Below are 24,158 nucleotides of genomic sequence, written 5' to 3' on the forward strand. Positions count from 1 at the left end.
GAGCCGAGGAATATCATTTTAACAGTGATGGTAAAGATCCACTACTACATAAGGATGTCTACCAATATTAAGGGTATAGGACTTATGGGTTCAGACAGGAATATTTTTTTAAACAAATAAAATGTTCACGATAGTCGACGGACGCCGGACAAAGGGCGAATATAATGTATACGGTCGGAACTTCATTGATAAGAAACAACTTGATCTAATGACGCATTTATTTGTACATAATATATATAACAAATGAAAGCGGTATAAAGCAACATGTACATATTTGCGATCATGTTGTACACATATGACCATCGTTTACAATATTTATAACCGTTAATAACATATAATACTAATAATTAAACTTATATATTTCGTTTAATGAAAAGCAAAAAGTTATTCAGATTGTAATTATTGCTAGGTTCTTCAAGAACAAGAATTAATATTGAATTCAATCAAGTACTGCACAGATACATGATATATAACTATATGTGATGTTACTCATGAACAGATATTAAAGAGATGTTGATCCATAGTCTTAACTCTTAACACGGAAAACAGGCACAACATATATTGTCAAGAAATGTGTGATGTTCACACGAACAATATTATCCATAAGCTTACAAAAACACAAATTGCATTGAATACAGCATACGAAAACGACATAGCAAAGACAGAAATTGTTGGAAGACAGACTTACTCCAGTAATTGCAACCTCTTAATTTTCTAGTGCTGTGCTTGGAAATCCAAAGGACAGTCTCATTAATTTAGCCTAGGGGTGGAGTTGTAGCTAGGGAGGTTTTAGACAGTATTTCTGCATTTTCGATAGTATCTCCTATGTACTTAAAAGCTCCTAGAATTATTCATGAGATGGTTCCTTGGTTTCTTTTACCTGAATTTGACGTATAGAATAATTTATTTAAAATGGAAAGCAATGGTGACATCCAATTACTATGATTTCAGTTAATACTTATATTTAATTTCTAAATGATCGTATGTCTGTATCAAAAGTAGTTATATTATTTCATCCGAAGACGATAATCCATGTCTTTATGAAAAAAACTACAATAAATCAAAAATTGTTCAAAGAAGCTACAACTGCTGATGTAAAGTCTAAAGCAAAATACTGGCCATTTCTTAAAAATCGTCAAACAATTGTCTGAACGCTAGATAGGGGCGCCTGCCAAAACACATTGACACAAACCCAGTCCTTTCTTACTGCCAAAACTGGCATGGTCCCTGTAGTTTTATTAGGTGCTTAGCAAGTAGCTCATTTTTGAATTGGTCAGTGAAGGTAAAAAATATCAAAATGAATCTATAAAAAAATCATTTTCTTAAAGGGGGGCTTGGTAGGTGATTTGAAATGGTAGCCTACTGACGTCTTTATATCATAGCATGAAAAGTTATGCTACTGTTTGCAAATCAACTTAGCGTTTCGAGTTTATAATTCATTGAATGTCCGTGCTCATTTCAACAACTGAGTTTCAAAACATGTGGGGTATCTAAAGCCTGTCAAATTCTCACATTAATGAAACCGACTGCCTCCATCTGCCATTTGGCGAACACCTTTACGTACCACGTGGAACTAACTACTGAAGAGGCGGGCTCATACCTCGTAAAGCGTTCATATAAGCACAATATGTAATGGTTTTACTTCAATCGAATAATCAATTGTAGCTTTAAATTACGCCTGCATGAACGTTGCAGTGGCAAATGAAACTCTTTGAAGTACTGAAACACATTGCTCGGAGCCATTACTATGGCGGTACAAATATGTCGTACTTGGACGGGGTGTTTATTTGCAAACAGTAGTATAAGTCGACAGCTATTTCTTGTTTCAGTTGGTTTTGCTTCAAAATGGTATGTAAATGTCCTATATGATTGAATCGTAAGACAGTCATTGAACATACTATTATATAAGGAATATTCAAGCAAGCAAAAACAATATAATTTAAAAAGTAATGTATAAGAAAGGTTAGCAAAAATGTAATATCAATATGTATATACACAAAAAATATAGATAAAACTGTACAAAAATACAAAACTGTTATTGAAAGCTTTGCTAGAAGAGTAGTACCATGTGATTTGATCACGTGACTCATATAATGACAAACGGAAATGTTTGGCATTGCGTCACGGAAAAAAAGTCCAATTTCCGTTCAGGAAAATATATTGAGATATACAGCAAATTCTTAATTTATAATAGTATAAATTAATTTTGCGATCATTAGATTTCTTCATCAAAGCTATGTAGGTCATTTCATAAACAGTGTTTCTAAAGCGCAATACAATGTAAAAGTTAATTAAGTGTTTGGTTCAAAACAAACTATTTTCAATTAAAGCCCTTTTAACATTTCGAATGCTTGGTGAAGTGTTTTCCTTATTTAAGATATTATTTGTGTGCACCAATGACATTGTATTCTATGGAACTAATTGGGACTAAACTTATTCTAGATGGAAATGAAGCAAATCTGCAAGTGAAAATGTTGCAAAAATCAGTGATACTGCATTAAATGCTAATTTAGTTTAGATATTCTATTCGCACAAATGTAAAAGCTATGTAGGCACCCTCAGTCGACATGTTCTAAGGCTTTTTTGAGATTTAATTCATAAAGCACGTTGTTTAAATGAATGACAAATGTATGAATACATATTAAAGAAAACATATTCCATGTTTTTACAAAACTCTGTTGTTGTTTTTCAGGGGTACGAAGAAATATGTGTAACATTAATTATGCAATAAGTATTTAATTATCAAAATACCATACAATAATGGCATTAGGCTGACAGCCACATCAAACACGAATAATGCAAATGCGATTTATTAAATAAATGTCCTACACAATAACATAGCAGTCTTATGATTTCATATTCAGTTAAATAACCTGGGCCCTACTCGAAAACATCTTGAATTTATCTAAGAAATATCTAAATGTGTTCATTGGGCTATAACATGGATTGGCCAATACACTGAATAGAATAACAAAAGCATGTCCAAAACAACTATTTGTATATTGAATACAGCCCTAGCTCGGCCCGTATTTGATGCAATATATATCAATATCACTAGACTAGACATACTTTTGTTATTTCATACAATGTATCAGTCAATTCATTATACAGTCCAGTCAAAGCATTCAAAATTTTACTCTTTACAGAAATAAGCCAAAATCTCTGATGATTATTGAGTTGGGCCTAGAGTTATATGAATTGGATTTAGCAGTGATGACATTGTATAAGGTGGTGTCAGGTAAACATGAACATATTACCAAAAAAGAAAACGCATCTAAAAGCCGCCACGGAACAACATATTCAAAAACACAAAACCTTTGAATCTTGTTCACATATATACTAAAGACGCGTTCATGTTTTGTTTGGAGTGGGAATGGAAATGGTAAATGTATGATGAACGTTATTGGTGATTTATGTTGTGGGTTGTGAGAATGAGATGTGTCTTTCAGTCATATCAAACACTCAAAATATCGAATACGGAACGAATCTGAAGCAATCTTCAGTAACACATTTACCACCATCAGAACCTCTGCCCCTTTTCTGGCTTTTGGTAAGAAACAACTAATATTTATGAAGTATAATTGTAGATTTCTAGAAGTAAAGGGTATTTAATGTGAATCTAATCTTTGTTGTTTCTACATTTTACTTTACATTTTTGACCAACGATAACAATGTCTAATGAAGATTATTAAGAACGCAAAGAAAGAAAAATCACATTTTCTCTGAAACTCTCAACATGGCATCACGGGGCACCAAAAGTCACAATCACAATGTTATTAAGTCCTCATAAATACAGATACCTAGTCATTTACTGTCCTAAGGCAAACTATCGCCTATTCAGCATCTTTCTTCTCTTCTTTCTGTTCAGTTTTGGCTTCCTCAGCTGGTTTAGTTTCTCCAGCTTCAGTTTTCTCCTCAGTTTTACCTTCCTCCTTCTCAACTTCCTTATTGTCCTTTTCCTCACCCTTCTCTTCACCCTTTTCCTCTCCCTTCTCCTCCTTCCCTTCTTCCTTCTTTTCCTCAGCTTTCCCCTCCTCTTCCTTCGTTTCACCCTCTACTCCTTCCTTCACTTCACCATTCTCCTTCGGTTTTTCCTCCTCTCCTTCTCCCTCCTTCTTTTCGCCCTCTTCTTCCGCTTCAGGCTCGTTTCCGCCTGGTCCCTGAAAAAAACACATTCGATTTCAGGCACTTGTCATAATGTATACAATATTTATTTGTTATGTTAGTCTAAAACATGATTCGCTAATCATGTTAAATCAATTTTGAGTCCAATCAAAACACATAACTAATTTTATTATAACCATTTCAGAGGTGTGCTTCAACCTTCTTTGACCTCTTACTTATTGAAGTATGACCAATTTGAAGACATCGTTCAAAGCCAATGCCTTAAAACTCTTAGACCTCTTAACAAGGTCTGTCTCTATGACATTGTAGACAATGTCGATGTTGTCCTTGATGTATCGTCTGGGTTAATTCACTTAATTAACAAATGCTAAAAAAACGAAACACCTACCCTATATTTCTTGGACTTCTTGATAAGCCCTGCTTCGATGAGGCTGTAGGCCATGTCGATAATGGTGTCCTTGAGATCACGCGGGGTCACGCCGAGTAGTTCCTTCATCTGGAACGACATATTAGGTATAAGGTCAATGCATGTCAAAAACTTTGTTATTCATTTGGGGACATGGATCGATTTACTTTTGTTATAACAGAAGAAGGATAAACTATTGCAGAGAATGTGAACACTCTTTGGTATGCAGCATCATTATAATATTGCTGGCAATAAGATTACACACTTTACGCACTCAATGCATACTTATTTTGACTAATAAGAAGAAAACTATTCACTGAAGAGTTGTGCTCCCGATATATGGCACATAAAGATGCAAAACTAAGTTCACAGCATTCACATATCATTCTAGATTCAGGGTTGTGGTGTGTGGTTGAACATGGTGTGTAGGCCAATATCTATGTAGGTGCAGGGGTATGCCCCCCTGGATTATCTATTCAGCTAGATTGCTTGTGGTTTTAGTTTTGATGTATATTTCCAACAGCTTGATATAATTACAAATTCACCGAATTCCTTACAGTTTACTTCAGAACATAAAAACCATGGTTGTGTGAAGGAACGAACATACGCATTTTACATTCAAAAATAAAATGACGTGCAGGCTGGTCCAATGTCCTGCCAGCACGATATTCTTTTATTGCATGTCCATTGTGCCAGCACAACATTCAAGTATGAATGTCCAATTCCCCATGTCCAATGTTCAGCTAATTTCACACAGCTTAAATGCATACATCTTGCATTTTAAAGAGTTTGCTGCGACCTACATGGAATATAGAAAGCTACACCACTGAGATTAATTGCACTAATGCAATATGCCATAGGTAGCCACTGACCTTGGTGTTGTCGAACTTGACGACTTTGTTGACCTGGGGAATGATCATCTTGACCGACTTGTCGAACACGCCAATGATGCTCAACACCGCGTTCGGGTAGTTGGCCGTGGGAACGTTGTAACCTGTGAAAACAAATGACGTGGTAGATATGAGGTAAGTTCACCTTATAACATGGTAGAGGTAAGTTCCACTTACTGGACTCCGCGACATTTTGATGTATAATTATACTGATGCAAAATTTCGGTGAGAGCTAATTTATTAGGCTCTCTCGTTGAACTGATTATTTCCTCCATTTTCGCCCACATTTACATCAATCAAAGCCATGTTGCGTCCAGGCATGTGTTGGGTTTAACCAGTCAAAAACAAACATAAAGTCCACATACGCCTAGAAATTAACTCTAATTCATGCGACTGTGTTTATAAGACGTAGGCGAGTTTTTCGTGCGTTAATTTAAAAGTTCTGTTTTATGAATGAAAAAGTTCAGCTTCGTTAATTTAAAACTTCTTTTTTCAGAATGAAAGAGTCGCGCTGCGTTTATTTAAAAAGACTTTATTATGAAAGAAGCAGTCCAGCTTCTGCATTTGAAGGTTGTTGTTTTTTTATTATGGATAAAAGAGTTTAGCTTAAGTAACTGTTACAGACAATAATCTTTGTATAGGTTTTATTCTCATTTGAAAGTGCTAGAAGTCATTGTTTTTTTCATGAGCACCCCTCGTGCATATTCACTGGGATATCATGAGCACGCCTCGTGCATGTTCACTGGGATATCATGAGCACGCCTCGTGCATGTGCACTGGGATATCATGAGCACGCCTCGTGCATGTGCACTGGGATATCATGAGCACGCCTCGTGCATGTGCACTGGGATATCATGAGCACGCCTCGTGCATGTGCACTGGGATATCATGAGCACGCCTCGTGCATGTTCACTGGGATATCATGAGCACGCCTCGCGCATGTGCACTGGGATATCATGAGCACGCCTCGCGCATGTGCACCGGGATATCATGAGCACGCCTCGCGCATGTGCACTGGGATATCATGAGCACGCCTCGTGCATGTTCACTGGGATATCATGAGCAATGATGATAACATAATCAAGAGTAAGCGTTTGAAAGTCTCTAGTTGTCCTTCATGTTTTGATGTATTGACTTCATGTCAAGTAATACTGTTGTCGTTGTTAAAGTGCATATATAAGTATAATTGAGCCAGGCAGAATGTATTCAAAGGAAACGATCAATCCATCAATAACTGAAGAAATACTCTTAGTAAACTGGCGATATTTCGAGGACGCTCGGGACCGACCTGAAAGCTCGAGCTATCCGATGGTTCGAAAAAACATTTTCATATATTTATGGCGTCAAAAGAATATAAGAAAATCTTTATAATTATCTTAATACAAGTATTAGTACCATTTAAGATTCTAACTTTAAGTCTGTATTATTTTCTAGCATAAAACCAACCTTGGCTTTTAAATTCCTTTGCCAGGATTAAAGCTATCTCCTTCATCCACAGGTTTTCGTTCGTAACAAGGACTCGCTTGCCTGAAACGAAATAATAAGATATACCAATTAATGTGTTGATATGGTTATTCTATTAGTGCGTATGATTTACAATTATTAAATAATTTCTCGCCGCATCAAGAGTCCTTTTCTCGATGACCCATTATCAAGAGGATGAGAGTGGTTTAGGTTTAGGTGTTCGCTTTTGACCATAAGTTGTTGTGGGTTCGATCCCTACCAGGGGTACCTGTTTATGACCTCTCAAAAAGGACACTGTACCGGTTCCTGCCAAGAAAACGTACTCGAGATTGATCTTATAAGCAAGCAGCTTCCGTCACAATAGAGCTAAAATATATATTAGTATATACCAAGAGGACGTGTTTCAACGAACTGTGTGCACCATATGTCTTGGACTCTCAGTCATTCGCTCATGAACCATCGTTATGACTACTCTAGTCCATGACATATTTACATCATATTTATAACATATTTCTAAATACAAAATTGCCCCCCCCCCCAAAAAAAAAAACTAGTAAATGGTAGACATTTAAAAATGTATACGTCTGTAAAACGGTCAACCCTTTATATGTGAAATAATAAATATTATGCCATGATCTATGCCAATCTTTTTACTTAGTTATTTATAAATAAAAACAGCAAAATGAACATAATGAACAACAATACAAAGTCAGAACAACTTAAGAAAATGACTAATAGAACATTTATATCGTGTGCGACAGGCAGACAGATTCGTTGACGGTGGTAAATGTTCTCCAGTTATTGTCAACCTGCCAATTCCCAGTATGATCTATGTAAATATATTTGATTGGTTTTCGTCTCAAGAATACCCAGAACGAAAAAAGAATTGTAGATAGAAATGAATAATAATATGGTTAAAGAATCTGCAAATCTTCACAGACTGCCCAAAACGAATATGTCTTCATCAAACTTTGTAAACAATCACAATAGGAGTACCATCCCGAACAAGTTCGATAATAGCCGGCAGCTAATTGTATAAAAAACTTTGTCATATTTCGGTTAGTTTGAACATTTCAATGAGTTGGCTAACTATATATATTGGGTAACCAATGACTAATCAATAAACTATTTAGTCCAATTTTGACCACACCCATTAAATGTCCACTTGTCATATTTTGGCTAGATTTAACATTTCAATTATTTAGTTGGTTATTATTTATAAATGGGCAACCTTTGACTAATCAATAAACTATTTTGTCCAACTTTGACCAAACCCCAAAACAACAACCATTTTATACATTTGTCTGCATATCGCTACAGTAACTCCTGGGAAAAACGTGTGTCCTTACCGGAAGCCTCCTGTGTGGTCATGGCCTTGATATGCGCAGTGGCGACATCGCGCACGTCCACAACGGAGAAGTTCAGCTTGGGCAGCGCCATGGAGGAATGCTCCAGGAGACGTTTGACAATCTGGTATGTAAATTAGAAGCACATGTTAAACCGAAAACACACTTCCATGTAAAGATGCACCTACGTAAAGGTCCATTAATATCAACATAAAATGGATATATGTTCACACAAGGTTTTATATTAGTTCTGCACTAGAATGGCCACCAACACGCATTCAAGATCTACATATATATGCAATTTAAAGGCAACCAAAACATATTTCATTTCTGCATTAACACTAGATGGGCAACCAATGTTTCTATACAGTTTCTACATATTCCCTAAAAGAGTAACTAATGCGTCTAAATAGTTTCTACATATGCACTAGAAGGGTAACCAATTCGCAATGCAGTTTCTTCTTATAAGCACTAGAAGTGCACCAACTTGGTCTATACAGTTTCTACATATGCACTAGAAGGGCAACAACTTAGTCTATACAGTATCTACATATGCACTAGAAGGGCACCAACTTAGTCTATACAGTTTCTACATATGCACTAGAAGGGCACCAACTTAGTCTATACAGTTTCTACATATGCACTAGAAGGGCACCAACTTAGTATATACAGTTTCTACATATGCACTAGAAGGGCAACAACTTAGTCTATACAGTTTCTACATAAGCACTAGAAGGGCAACAACTTAGTCTATACAGTTTCTACGTATGCACTAGAAGGGCAACAACTTAGTCTATACAATTTCTGCATATTCACTAAAAGGGCAACCAATGCGTCTATACAGTTTCTATATATTGATTAAAAGGGCCCCTTACGTCCATACTGCTGCACTTGGAGCCGTTCAAGACGGGTCCCATCACGTAGGAAGGGTTCACCACCGCCAATTCAACCTTGTCCTCATCTGTAGGGAAAAAAACGTAATGATTATCACTGAAATAAATGTGATTCTAGAAAACGGCTTTACGCCAAAATTATGATAAAATAAATTTAAAAAGTTCTTAAACAATGAAGTTAATGTTTAGTAATTTGGGTTTTGGGTCATACGATTTTTACTTATGTGTTATATGTAAACATCTAAACTCATGGTTTAGTGTTCAAGTGTATAACCACACATAAATAAACACGAAATTTCCAACCTACATTGTCAAAATTTGATAACTTTCTACCGTTATTATTTTTATATCATTCCCCTTTTCCTTACCTGGCAGTTCCTTGACGTACTCCCAGGCAGCCTTCTCCGCGAGCACCTTGCTCTTCCCGTGGGCGTCCAGCTTCTCCGCTTCCATCCAGTCTTCTTCCGTGTACGTCTTCCCAGGCTCCGCTGTCCCGTCTAAAATGTATATAACGTTATCCTAATAATTCTTCAAGACCAATGAGATTTTCGCAGCTATAGTTTATGGACTACGGGCACGCCCACCTCCAACCAGTCCAACTCCCTTAACATGTTACCCGCTTCCGCTTATACGGTCATCAACGTGAATCACGTTACTTGATAATTTTGAAACGTAACTTGTTTTACGTTGTACAATGTGATTGACGTCTGGTCTCTCTGATTACCACTTCCGCCGTCCTGTCTATACCGTATTCCACATTAGCATAATGTATGTCCATGTCGTGTGTTGTATAGAACATATTTAAGAGAAGACTCCATTTGTTACTTGTATACCAGTACGAGTAGTTTCCCTTTGTCTAAGATATACAAATTTAGTCCCATGTTGCAACATAATTTAATCCTAAACAATTCCATACGCACTACTTTCTTGACAAACGTGGCCTAATGACGCGCCTCAAAACATAATTTGCACATTATTTACACAAATTCATACTCAAGTTTTAATCCAAACATTTACAGATTATTGCTATACACACAATTGCAAGGATTACTTTTTTGACGGACTTTGCTTTGCACACTTCATACAGGAAAATCTTCACACTAACTAACAATCAATTTGGATATAATTAAAGTCTGTATTATTGCACTTACCTACTTGAGAATGCAACAGATAAACTTACAAGAACAACTAAACTCTTAACGGACTTGGCCTGAACACACATTTTGCCACTATATAATTTTGTTCATATATATAAACTCCCATTCAAACATAAATCACCACCACAAACTTACTTACAGCAGAATGTTACAGATGAAATTGTATACAGTGATTTCTTTGCGTAATATGTACTTCATAACATCAAGGTCACTAAAGACTTCGCTCTTTTCAAATTTGTCTACTTCACAGGCACACGGTTGCTAACAGCACATTGCTACAAATGAACTGAAGTCCCTAAACTTGATTAATTTTTGGATTTTGGGCTTCTCGGCTTATCCAGTCAGTTGTCAATGTATTATTGTAAGGACTACTTCTTTTGAGTATTGATAAGTTCACAACCACCAGCAGCTTACTTACAGCAGATTGCTACAGATGAACTTGTAAGGACTACTTTCTTCACGGACTTTGCCTGAACACACGCCTTCAAGATGGCCTGTGTTCCCTCCACGGCGGGCGTGACAATCTCACTGTCGTCCTTGGGTGGGGTGACCGGGTACGGGCTCGCCACATGGATCACGTATTTCATGTCCTTTACCGCTCTGGAGAAAAGAGAATTACACATAAAATAGTGCATAAACACAAATGGGCGTCATTGTCAAATAAATCAAACTATATACATCTGATACAATGTAGACTGCAGGGACAAGCACGGCAGCCAAATAACAAAGACCCTGTTTAAAGCTGCACTCTCACAGATTTATCGTTTTTACAACTTTCTTATTTTTTGTCTTGGAAAAAGCCAATTATGCGTAAATATCGGCAGACCAGTGATAAAAGACTGCTGACAAAAGGTCAGAGCGCAGATTTTCATATTTCCGTTCGAAAGTTAATGTTTTATGCCTAAAAGCGTTACTAACGGTTTAAGAAAACTTATTTGTCAGCAGTCTTATATGACTGGTTTCCATGCATGTTCGAATTAATTAGCTCATTCCAAGACAAAAAAAGTTGTCAAAACGTTCAATATGTGAGAGTGCAGCTTTAAAGACCTAATGGTATGGCCTAACAAACACGAAATGCATGGAATGTACAAAATAAACAACAAAAAAGACTTCACATGCATGAACATATGTTACAAATATATAACACGCATTAACATATATCTATGAATGGCTAGGTTACCGCCTAGGAGCAGTCGAGTCGCTAATATACTTTAATTATGAGGGCTGAAAAGTTTCTGTTTGGGAAAGTGTCAAATGTAACTACATAGTAAATGCCCATCGTTTCTATGTGTGGCAAGACACGACAAAGCTCTCGTTATTTCAATTACAAGTTTGCACAGTGAACATTTCACTGAAATAATTTGATGATTTATGGACCTTATTTGCGCACACCACACCGTAGGCATAATAACATAATCACTCACGGTTCCCATGATTCTGGTTTGGTGAGGTCCGCCTCTACTAGTTCTAGCTTGAAGGTTGCTTCCGGGCACAGCGTCTGTAGCTTCTCAACCTGCAAATGGCGATGTTTTATTAGAGTATTAACCGCTTGATGGGGCATAGTAGAATTTATATTTGTCGTTTCTAATTAAATAAAAAGCGCATCACGCAAACGTCCTCACCTATACCGGTCTTTGCTTTACCGTTATGTCTTTATTACATGTCTGATGGGGTGATAATGTATAAATATTATATAGTTGAAGAAATTGTAGTAAAATGTCACAGCTAACATTACGAGACTAAATGGCAAAGATAACTATACGAGGATAAAGGAGGACATCACAGCCAGCCAAATAGCCATTAAGGACAAAATATAAATATTCGAATCGTTGAAAGGTTTTCTAGTGGGAGCAATAACTCACAACCATTAAATTAGTGTATGACAGTTTGCTTTTATCTGCATGCAGCAAGAATGGCCCGTTCAAAGATTTTATCAAGTGGGATCAAGTTTCATAACTGTTTCTGAATTCAATGAAATGAATTCCTGTCACCCGAAAGAAGAAAAAGTAAGTTCAATGAAACTTTGTAATACGCGGTACGGATATATGACGGGAAATTGCTCGATATCGACTTTAAAATTTATACCTTATCCTTGTCCTCGAGTGACCTCAGCGTCCCTCTGACCTGGTACCCCTCTTCTTGCAGCTGACGTATGATGTGTGTGGCTATAAATCCGCTTGCGCCGGTAACCAGCACGCCTATAAATAGAAAAAATAACGAACTTAGAATGGTTATTGAAGTAATATTTAATTACCATATACAATATTCTTACATTTATGTTGTGGCATGAAACAGTACCATGCGAAATAAAGGAACCTTATATACTGATCAATGTTTCAGTTGTATTCCTCTTAAATGGTAAGTAATGATCTATGTCACATTATTCATAATCTTCGTCAGACGATTTCTTTTGTAGATAAAATGTAGGTTCTAGAGCACGTGGTCTGACAACGTTCCATTGTAATCGTTTAGTATGTTCTTAAAGAAGAACCACCAGGAGCAAATAATTAATTTTAAAGTCAGAAATAGGTGATACTCTTGAATTTCCATGTATATGGGAAATAAAAGATTTAATGAGAATCCTTTGACGTCTTTCTAGAGATATACTCGTATATATAGTTAAGGCTTTATTTTAGTGCGATTCCCTTTTTCTTTCTCTTCTTGAACATATTAAAACGTTTAGGTGTTGCTTTTGTTTCATGTATATTTAAATTGAACGTTTGAATTTGGGAGAGTTAACACAAGGCATTTAACTACCCGCCTTAAACGGAAGACGGAAAAAAATCCCACGGGCAATATGCCCCACCAAATTTAGGCGGGTACAATCCCATCTTCCCCAATTTCCGGTATAATATCCAGCCTTTTTTGCAGACTGCTAAGGTAATTTACCATATTCTATTAAATAATGTGTATAATAATTTATTTAAATACATTTCAATTTTTCATTCCACACTTTATTTTGTAGCTTATGCAAATTTTAGTCGGATAGATGTTGTCCGGGCCGGATGTTGTCCGGGGGATGGTGTCCGGGAGGATTTTGAAGGGTGGGATTTGTCCAGGGGATTTTGCCCGAGGGGATTTTGTCCTACACTCTGAATACCCTGCGTTCCGAAAATGTGAGTTGTTCAAAGTACACGTGTACTCTAATAGAATGCGGTTCCCGCTCTTGCGTGTGAATACAATATTAAACAATAAAACCAAACAAAATATTTTAAGTTTTACGAGTATAATGGCCACAATGTTCGCCCTTGATTTTTGTTTTAATTTTCTATTTCATTGCATGTAATTTGTGGTCTAGTAAAATCTGCAGAATGAGTTTATAAGACCCAGGAATGTTCAGCTGGAAATTCTGAGAGACAAACACTGCAATTACACTCGGCTTCTGCAAAGTGCGGGATGAGGTTTTACGGTTTCCAATTTTAAGTAATAATGTTTGTGAGCCATGAAAAGGTATACCCTGCCATGAGTTGGGCAATAACAATGTAAGATTTCAGATTTAGTTTTAAAACTGTTTGAACTTTTAATATGTCTGTCAATGTAATATACATGTATATTCGTCGGTAAAAAAATATTGTTTGTGCACATAACGGTAAATGGAGACCTATTTTTAATGTAGTGCCAAGATAAATTCGAGGGTGGAGGGATGGGGGGTCAGATCTACTCTCAGCATTATTAACAGGAGTTTTAAAGATTTAGCTGCAGTTTAATTCATTATCTAAGTATAGATGAAGTATTCAAAACGTTGGTACCGTTGCCACACCATTTTTACGTCCCTATTTTTTTCGCCTGTTTCACTGCATGAATACGTCAGACGTGTGTTAACTCGTGTATTACCTTATTAGGAGGTTTAGTAGACGACACATAAAGTCTAATCAATGTCAACATTATTCTAGCTATACGACTTTCGGACAATTACCGAGTGATCCACGTTCTACAAATAATGAGCTGACAGGGTTTTTCTCTGCTGCCAGCTAGACTTGCTGTGATGGAATAATTCAAATATTACATACTTTTTTGTTAAGAAAACACAACATTTGTCAAGCAAACTGTTGCTGCTATGTTCTCATTGTTGTTGTTGTTGTTGTTGTTGTTGTTGTTCTTGTTGTTGTTGCTGTTGTCGTCGTTGGTGTTGTTTTTTGTTGTTGAATATGTTTTTGTTGTTGTTGTTGTTGTTGTTGTTGTTGTTGTTGCTGCTGCTGCTGCTGCTGTTTTTGTTGTTGTTTATACTCTTGTAATAGTAGTACTAGGACCAAAAGCTTCATAACTTACAGACAAATAAGAAACACACAAGACACAGCCCAATCAAGTAACCATACTGCATTAAGAATTTACCATGGGAGAGACGGTTATATGCAGTTGTGCATCAATTATACCAGAGAATGTAGATTTGCTAACCTTTTTTACTGTTTTAGTAACAAAGGGCGTCTGATATTGTAGTTAATGTGGAATGCGGTGTCAGACAAAGGCAGTTTCCGCAGAGAAATATATGGCGTACTTATAATGATGCGAACATAGCGTCATATATTTGCTGCATGCGTTACTAATAGCGCCATATATAACCTCAATCGGGGATAAAGCTTTAAAAGTACTAGTGTTATTAGGTTTGCAGGAATTCTGTGGATGGATCCCGTTCAGCTAACGATGTAACAAGTGGCAAAAAACATTGCAATGCGCATTAGATGATGCAGCAATGTGGACACAGATCAATATCGAAATGTTCGGCTGCAGACATCCAGGGAGGCATTAAAAATTGCAGAGTTTATGTAAGCCGGCGGGTGTTAGAAATGAGATGATGCATTGCGAGCGAGGGTAAAGGTTTTATTCAATCAATTCTCTAATGCATTGAAGTATTGAGCGAAACAAGTATTGTTAATCATTCCTGTTTTGCCCAGATAACTTCTGAAGAAAAAAACACATAAGAAGAGTTTTCCCATTCCCAATCATGTTTTGTAAAATGATAAAATGATAACTAAAGGTATACAGTTAAACCCCGTTGGCTCGAAGTCCCATGGACCGGCGAAAATACCTCGAGCCTCGGGAAATGCGAGCTAATGGGAATTAAGCAGTTAGTAGAAAGACAATGGTCCTTTACATCCAGTTCGAGCCAACGAGGAAATCAAGCCAAAAGAGTTCGAGCCAACGAGGAAATCAAGCCAAGATTTCGAGCCAACGAGGAAATCAAGCCAAGAGTTCGAGCCAACGAGGAAATCAAGCCAAGAGAGTTCGAGCCAACGAGGAAATCAAGCCAAGAGTTCGAGCCAACGAGGAAATCAAGCCAAGATTTCGAGCCAACGAGGAAATCAAGCCAAGAGTTCGAGCCAACGACGAAATCAAGCCAAGAGTTTGAGCCAACGACGAAATCAAGCCAAGAGTTCGAGCCAACGAGGAAATCAAGCCAAGAGAGTTCGAGCCAACGAGGAAATCAAGCCAAGAGAGTTCGAGCCAACGAGGAAATCAAGCCAAGAGAGTTCGAGCCAACGGGGCTCGACTGTACTTTAGCCAATCATATTTTGTGATGCATTGTGGTATAAAATAATATCCCAAATATGAGACCGACAGTAAATAATGGTCAACTGAGTTTTTTGGCAATCGTGTTTGCAGAACATTAAGTTGTTAAAAAAAGACAAATTTATTCTTATTAAAAGTAATTTTTGAATTAATGTCGATAAATTTCAATCAAATCGGACGTGGTTTTTTTCCTCCAAACTTTGGATGTAGTTTATCATTCTGAAGGTTTACCTTTATGCATGTATTGAAATGATATTTAACGTTGTTCATTAAAGCTATCACGTATAAAAGGTTGATAAAATCGCAGAAATAAGTATCACGTTTCATCAAACAGTTTTATTGAAATAATTTCTGGAAAAAAGCGTCATTTTCATTTTCCATACATTTCTGCAGGGTGAATAAAATACAGGTGCAATCCAATTTAAGAATATATAAAGTAATGCAATATTATATTTTGTTTAATGAGGAGCATTATTTCTGGAAAAAGTTTTCCAGTCCATTTATTTGAGTAAATCAGCAGTCAACCGTTATTGATATTAATTAGGTGAAGCGGTAAATATAAACAGTGGCTGGCCCTGTTGGTCGGTAGTTGACGAGATATAGTGAAGACCACAAAAAAATGTTTATTCATTTTTAACCTTTTCTTAACTTAAAAAAGAAGATTTTTCAGACTAAGAGAAATCTAATACCAAAATAATATGTTGCCGCTGGAATCTTGTTCTCAAATATATAATAGCATTCATAATGAAACATAATATCTATCTTTAATTACACTTTCTTGATTTGCATCGTCTAGGGTAATATTAAATTGGTTCTGTAAATTTCCAGAGATATATGAACGGCAGTGTTTGCATCTGTTCTCGACAATTTGTACGAGTGAAGGATGCCTATGTACATCTGTGTGATTTCAGTTCGCCTGGTGATCCACATGTTTTTTTATGGTGTTTGAAAGGAATTTAGGAGCAGAAAAAAACATATGTAACAATTCTACTGAACAAATAGTTTTGTCTTCAAAGACTGCAAAACTGTTCATTTTTTACCCGATTTAAATTAAAATAAGAGCAATTTTACAAACTGTGATAAATGTATAATGTAATTTTGGTCATTAATTTAACATATCAGTAGACCCAGAATTATATGGGATTACTACACGTCAAAATTAAACATTATAGAAAATAAAGTTACCAGAGAACTAGAACTATTTGTGGGTCGATTTCCTTAGGCTGAAAATGTTTTCCTCGTAATGGACCGGGATGGATAAGTATCACCTTCCCATGTTCAGAGTATTTCAGGAAAATTTCAATAATACATAAAAGGACGGGAACTTTTCACAATCAGATCATGTTCGGTTGTTTCTTGAGCCCGAGCATGCTGAGAATGGCTGGGAATTGACACACTCGGATCATGCTCGGCTGTTTCTTGAGCTCGAGCATGCCGAGAATGGGCGGCGACGTGACACTTTTGATTTGAAACAATGCGTTTGTTATTAAATGCAATATTATCAAGAAATAAGCATACAACTGATGGGATATTCAGCCAACTTGTCAGAATAAAACAACACTCGAATAACAATAACACATTTAGTTTCATGGCCATCACAAAACATCTCTCAAAACATAACTATCAGGCAAAAAACTCCTTATTACGACCAGACAACATAAATATCCTTACAACAAATGTTTCTCTGTGAAACAAATTCCGACAAATTACATGGTATTTACCGAGACTTACACGATGTTTGCAATACTTATCCCAACACTAGCGGGTTGAGACGACGGCTAGATGGGCGCGCGCCCCCTCTAAATTGTTACAGTTCCCTGATTTATGTCAATATCCAAAAAACTGTACGTTAAAAATGCACTTAAACATACAATTCCAGACTAAAATGGTTTAATATTTCTTTAGAAACGATCGTAAGCCTTAAATAACTCAATAAGACCACGTTTTATTCATATTCTTTGAGAAGAAGGCGCACTCTCTTAGTTCGGTCACAGAGTGCGCCACCACTTACTTATGCTGAAATCTAAAACCGCCCTTTCGCAATGTGTTTTTAAACTATTAAAGGCTTGAAATTATGCATATACATACATATATGTAGCTAGAACTAAATCTGGAGAGTTCCGTTAAGTAAATAAAGGTAAAGTAAACTTTGTTAATGTTCTTACTTAAGGTTGCCTCTGTATTTTCTACAATTTGAAAAGTACTATTATACTTATTACAGTGAGCTTAAGTTAATATAAACTGATGATTTTGCGAAAACAAAACATAAAACAATGACTTGAGACATGTATAAACATATAAATTTATCTCTAATTTTAGGACTATTTTTGTAAAATGTACCCATACTGTTAATTACAAAGAATAAGTTGTGTCGTTTATTTTGTCAAATTTACACAATTATGATTGATATTGGAACTGTTGAATGACACATTCATCATTCATTTGATCAAAACAATCAGCTTTCAACGTTACATCAGTCTGTCTACCGGCAGATCAATATCTGCAGTGTATTCACAGTCTGATCAGTTTATGCCAAACCGAATTTATAAGTAATTACTTCAAAAGACACGTGATCTCCTTTATAAGATATTGTCAGGAAAGAAACTACATCTCTACAGGAAAACGTCTGAGGTTTAATGCCGCGTACTACAGCCTCAAGTCTCGTTAGTTCTCGCCGGCCATAGACTGTCGTCTAATGACATTTGCGTACCGTTGCCATGGAAACGCGACGCTTAATGTTTCCAGAGTTATTGCATCGTTTATTGATGTTAATGATGTGACATTGACTGAAAAAAGATACGATATTTCTTCTACAGTGAGTTGCTCCTTAAGACTTGTAGATTCAAAAATCAAGGAGGTAATTTTATCTAGCAGCTTCCTTAAGTTCATGTTTATCTAATTCCGCATTATTGTCATGACAACTACGAATGCATGAAAAATTCACGTGACTGTAAGAGGATATGCCAGGTGGCGCTTATTAGATTCAATTTCATGAACTTCTTGTATTTTTATCCAAAATATAAGAAAACGAGATAAACCTGTTAGAAATACAATCTTCATTGCCTCATCCACATAATAGAGAGCTCTTGTACTTTAAAGGCAAACGTACTTTGTCATTGGTTTTATTCTCCTTCAAGCTAATTTTATGCCGATGTGTGAAATTGAGAAGTGAATGACACCGTTTTGAACGTATTCAAAATATTATTTGGTGGGCTTACTTAATGTCTAATATTAAAGATAAAATTAAAATCGTGAACAATATTCCTGATAAAGTGGTTGTTGGACAAAGTGTCGTTTGCTTTTCCAGTCACGTGATAATTGTGTTCATCCACAATCATGAACAGGAAATTGTGTGAACAATGACCATCATTTAAAAACAAAAACAAACTCTTTTTTTCTAATATAATAAGAGCAACGCTGGCATTTCTGAAGTATTTCGCAGAACAGTATAGGCTAAATGCATTAACAACTAGGCTTTAATTTAAACATTGTTTATTTCATGAGCGCCCATGGCAACCACACGCATTATACAGATATATACGTAAGGAGATAGCTGGAAGATGGTGTTATAACCTCTCTACTTTTCTAATATACTAGGCTTTAATTGTTTGTTTCAAGCCAAAAGACAAAGCCATTATCCCCGGTTCTTTGTTCGTTTTGGCATCTCACCACTCCGGAAAATCGATGACAATTTCGAGCATCCTAATATTTTATACGCGGCAATCTTTGTTACATCATAAAACCGTATGCGAGCGCGATGCCACATTTGGTCTGGAAATCACATGATGGAAATTCCAGCAACAAGGCGGAAGTTGCAATCGATTCGCCCAGAAAGCCCTGAAACAAGCGCCCAGACGACGCCGATTGATTATCTGAAAATCATGCGCCCAGACGAGATCGGACGTACTTTCATTCGTTGATGGTGCCAATGACCGGATATGACCACGTGTCTTGGTCTGCTTGGGTCAACTGGAGAGTTAGCGTGAAAACCTTGTATCCGCATACGTTAGTAGTAATTCTCATTGGTAATTGGATTCATCAATTTTAATAGTAACGGACCCGAGAAACCGGAATGACCATTAAACTGCATGAGGAGCTTGTTCATAAAGTGGGCCTCGGTCAGCCTGTCTTACTTTAATAAACCTGATGCAAATACTAATTGCATAGACCGTTGTTGTGTTCCGGAACCCCAGAACAAATCAGGAACATTGAAGGCATTAAAGGTCTCCAACAGTGGAAACGATTGTTGCCTTTTGTCACGCAAACATAACATAAATAGTCTGGAAAGTCTATCAGATAAACTTGAGTACTCCAAGACTGATCAAAGAGCTGCGGTATGTCGGTCATTGCGGTTTCCCATATAATAAACGAGGAGCTGTAAGCAAAAAATGTGTTTGACGTATATTATTCTTATGGCTAAATCACATATGGTTAACCATTATATAATAATATCAAGTTATGATGTCCATTAGAATTTCATCTACATTTTCAGCTATTGAAATTGCCATAGAGTATTTCGCTTCATGTCTAGCAAACATGACGTCACATATTTGTTCACCGCCTGCTAAAATAAGTTAAAGATTATAACCTACTCAAACAGTCAATGAGACTCCGTTTATTATATAAAAATACAGTTTTATAACCTAACAAACATGACATCAAAATTTAGTTCTTCGCCTACTGAAAACACGGTCTGATCTAAGTCAGTTAAAACATATTATGCCATGTATCAACTTAACTTTTTTTCTTATGACAAGTAAATTCACTTGTTGCATGATTATGTTATAGTTAGATGACATGAAGTGAATTCTTAATGATTAAGAATGGGCGGATTGAGCGAAGCGGACGAGTCCTTCTTAATCATTAAGAATTCACTTCATGTCATCTAACTCACTTTATAGAATACAACCTTATTGACTGATACATTGTCAACGCAAAATCTGACGCAGAGTGTGTATCGGATAATTGGCAAGTAGGCGGACTTTTTAACACACCCGAAAGTTGAAATCCTTAATGATTTAGTCTACTACTTAATGGTTGCCTTTCTGTGATTTTATTGGCAGAAAATGTAGGTTGAATTCTAAGAATAAGGTCAGAGCTGTGATGATTAAGTTACCCTCACAGTTGTCCGAGGTCTTACTCTGGAAGTATTTCTTAATCATTCACAATTCAATAGACAGAGCTTTAACACCCTGACTCTTGTCCTCAAGTAACCCGGCCAGATGAGACAAGGGTTAGATCATATATTATGTATAACGGACAAACTGGTATTCCCAGGAGGAGCATCTGTCTGCGGTCACTGAATTGATTAAACACGCACTTACATATAACGAGGGTTTGACTTACATATACTGGAGTAAATGATACTATAGTACGAGAATGTGGTTATGGCTTTAATGTGCCGGAGTGAAAACCTGATACATACAAGTGATGATGCTAATATAATCAATTGTGCATTACTGGCATTCTTGCACGTGGTGTTAACATCAAACGCATTATGATGAATATATTCCAAAGAAACAGATAATTCAGTTCGAATTTCTTTTATAAAGATGCACTCTTACTTCAAAGTATGAGTTACTTCAAGCAAAAATATTGTTTTAATATTCCGAAAAAGATGTCGAAAACAATGTTACTTATGAAGAACACCGAGTTTATTTTGAAAGAAATGAGTTTAAAACATTGTGTTTCTTTCTGACTTTAGTACACCACAGTTAATCGTTTAGTATTCACCAATCATTTAATGTTATTGCGCTTTCTGCTAATAAATACACCGTTACAATCTTGTAATAAGTAATTGATATTTTCCATAAATGCATTATTTATTAAGAAGTTAAAGATTCATCAGTCAAAATTCATGTTTGTTATACATATGTACGTTTTGATTTTGAATGAGAGGATCACTTAACTAAATGAACAACTGTCCCTGTATGGTTGTGTACTCGAAACCTGTTTTAAACACCCCAGTGGTTTTCTGACTCGCTGACAACCCCAGCGTGTGTTAGAATACAACCTACATTTTCAGCCATCGAATTCGAAGATTATATCCTAATAATTAAGAAGGGCTTGTTCGCTAAGATCACTCCTCCCATTCTTAATCATTAAGAGTTTACTTCATGTCATCTAACTTTTACTTTATACCGTTATGGTCATGCATATCTAATCTGTATTTGTTGTTTTGTAACGACATGTGTCCTTCGTGTCTGTGACCCAGACCTTTACCCCGTGTCGCTAAACAAGGACGTTAAATATTTATAGACTGGACAAATAGTTTCCATTGCATTATTGAAATGTCGCCACTATTTCTCATGATATCACTTCCAATTATATACGCAGGATTGGCTGCATTTTCCCCCAGTGTAATAATGATATCAAGCAAAGGCCGAGCGATGTCATGATATCAACACTCGCCATATTTGGTTAAATTGTATCGTCCTCGAAAATCGATTTTGTCTAGTCAAGAAATGTTGATTTAAAGTGATGAACTGGCAGTATTTTGTAATTACCTTATCTAAATTGGTTCACATTCAGTTGTTTTCTATGAAGAATTTCAATGTTTAGGCCCTAACTACGAAATAGACGCTGATCCTACCGCTTTTATAGTCCGTCGGTAGAAAAATATAAATGTATAAAATAATGTGATTTATTAAAAATGAACTCCCAGATAATATTTACCACAATTATTACAATTGTTTTAATATACCAAAAAGGACCAATAAATGTCGAAAGCAATGGTTCTTATGAAGGATACCGAGGTCTATTTAAAGAAATGTGCAGAAACACTCAAAATTTATGTGTGTTATACATGTGTACGTATTGATCATAATTAAGAATGCCAAGTTGAAAGTTGAAGTAAATGCAGCTTTGTTTTCTGACATATCATTTCTGCCAGCAGCAGTCCCAGAAAATCATAAATTGTAAAAACAAAAACTTTAATATCATGCATCGGTTCTTGACATAAGGGGGCTGTAAAATCATTTCACTATAACGTGCAAGAAACTCGTAAGACCAGAGTCTAAACAGAACGAGGCATGCAATATTCAAAAGATTTATCAAGTCAATATCAGCTCCGATTTCTGATTAATACGCGGACATCAGTGCATTTGCATTGCGGAGAACGCCTGGAATCTTTCCATATCTGGTTATCAAAATCAATAGCAATCTTCGGTAAATTGATGGAATTATATCACATAGTTAATCTAGATCATTCAGCTTAATCCAAAATAAATGAAACGCATACAATTAGAATCGGATGACGCTAGTACCAACCCATTCTACAAAGGCCTAGTTTACGGTTCACAGCCATATGGCCACGGGAAAGGCATGTAACAGATAGACAAAAACATAACTGTTTGTAAATAAATTAGTAGCGTGTAGCCGAACACTATTCGTCTTAATAAACCACCAGTGAACAGTGAGGAACGGTAAGTTACTTCCTCTTTCTGAGGGCCATGGAGTTACACAAATAAACTGTTTGGAAATAAATAAGTAGTGGAGCCGAGCACTATTCGTCAAAGTAAACTACCAGTGAACAGTGAGATGTGGTAAGTGACTTCCTCTTTCTGAGGGCCATGCAGGTGACCAGATTAGCTTCAAATATGTCCGGGATAAATCCATCAAAATCCACCAATAGCGAATGCCATGGGGTAACATTCAAATGGAAATTAACGTATTTACATTCTTTTCGAAATAATGCATGGCTCATTTTATTACAGCTATAAAAATGGGAACAATTTCGTTTTTTATGGAAATAATAGTTGTAACATGTAAGCTACTGCAGCGAAACAGCAATGAAAGTAAACTTTCCTGCACTTCTACAAAAAAGATCCAATTTATCTTTAGAGTTAATAGTCAACTATTATGACAGATCGTCTCATGGGTGTGACTTCTGATTTTTTCTCCTACATCTTCACTGTCTCCATCCCTGCTTCTTAGTTTCCCTTAGAAATAACAAAAATAGACGGACTTGCAAGCAATAATGGCATTTCATGAAGTAAGTTCAAGCCGAGCCATCTATATGATTTGATCAAGTAATTGCTCACTATATATAACTATTATAGATTCCAAAGGTCGAGGGGTTTCGGATCGTGATGTAATTGGTTAGTATTGATGTTGTTTAATATTTAGATAAGCACTGTTGTTTGTTCTTGTGTCGTCTATGATTATTTAAAAAAATCTTTAAGAACTTCTTTTGCTTCCTTATCTTATACTGCAGGTCAAGGTCACATATCGCCCCAAGTGCTCATTTGCTTTAACATCGCTTTTTCACATTTTGTATATATGGATATGTATGGTTTAATACGATGTTGTATATACTTAAACTAAACTCTTCCTGAAAGCACTTCTCAGATTTCAAAGTTTTTTGTTGT

General features: G+C 36.2%; 1 protein-coding gene across 1 annotated transcript in view; it reads right to left on the reverse strand.

The window, feature by feature from the left end:
- Positions 1 to 204: 204 nt before the first annotated feature.
- The window catches only part of LOC128219816 (uncharacterized), a 49,171-nt gene continuing 25,217 nt past the window's right edge, over positions 205 to 24,158 (reverse strand). Inside the window, exons 2-11 of the mRNA XM_052927869.1 lie at positions 12,367 to 12,479; positions 11,706 to 11,794; positions 10,700 to 10,881; positions 9,493 to 9,621; positions 9,107 to 9,192; positions 8,235 to 8,355; positions 6,868 to 6,948; positions 5,404 to 5,525; positions 4,514 to 4,621; positions 205 to 4,160 (exon numbers count right to left, since the gene is read on the reverse strand). Of these exons, the coding sequence (XP_052783829.1) occupies positions 3,834 to 4,160; positions 4,514 to 4,621; positions 5,404 to 5,525; positions 6,868 to 6,948; positions 8,235 to 8,355; positions 9,107 to 9,192; positions 9,493 to 9,621; positions 10,700 to 10,881; positions 11,706 to 11,794; positions 12,367 to 12,479 (1,358 nt within the window). The 3' untranslated portion in view covers positions 205 to 3,833. The remainder of the gene's footprint in view (positions 4,161 to 4,513; positions 4,622 to 5,403; positions 5,526 to 6,867; positions 6,949 to 8,234; positions 8,356 to 9,106; positions 9,193 to 9,492; positions 9,622 to 10,699; positions 10,882 to 11,705; positions 11,795 to 12,366; positions 12,480 to 24,158) is intronic.

The sequence above is a fragment of the Mya arenaria genome, chromosome 15 (genome assembly GCF_026914265.1).
Source record: "Mya arenaria isolate MELC-2E11 chromosome 15, ASM2691426v1".
NCBI lineage: Eukaryota > Metazoa > Mollusca > Bivalvia > Myida > Myidae > Mya > Mya arenaria.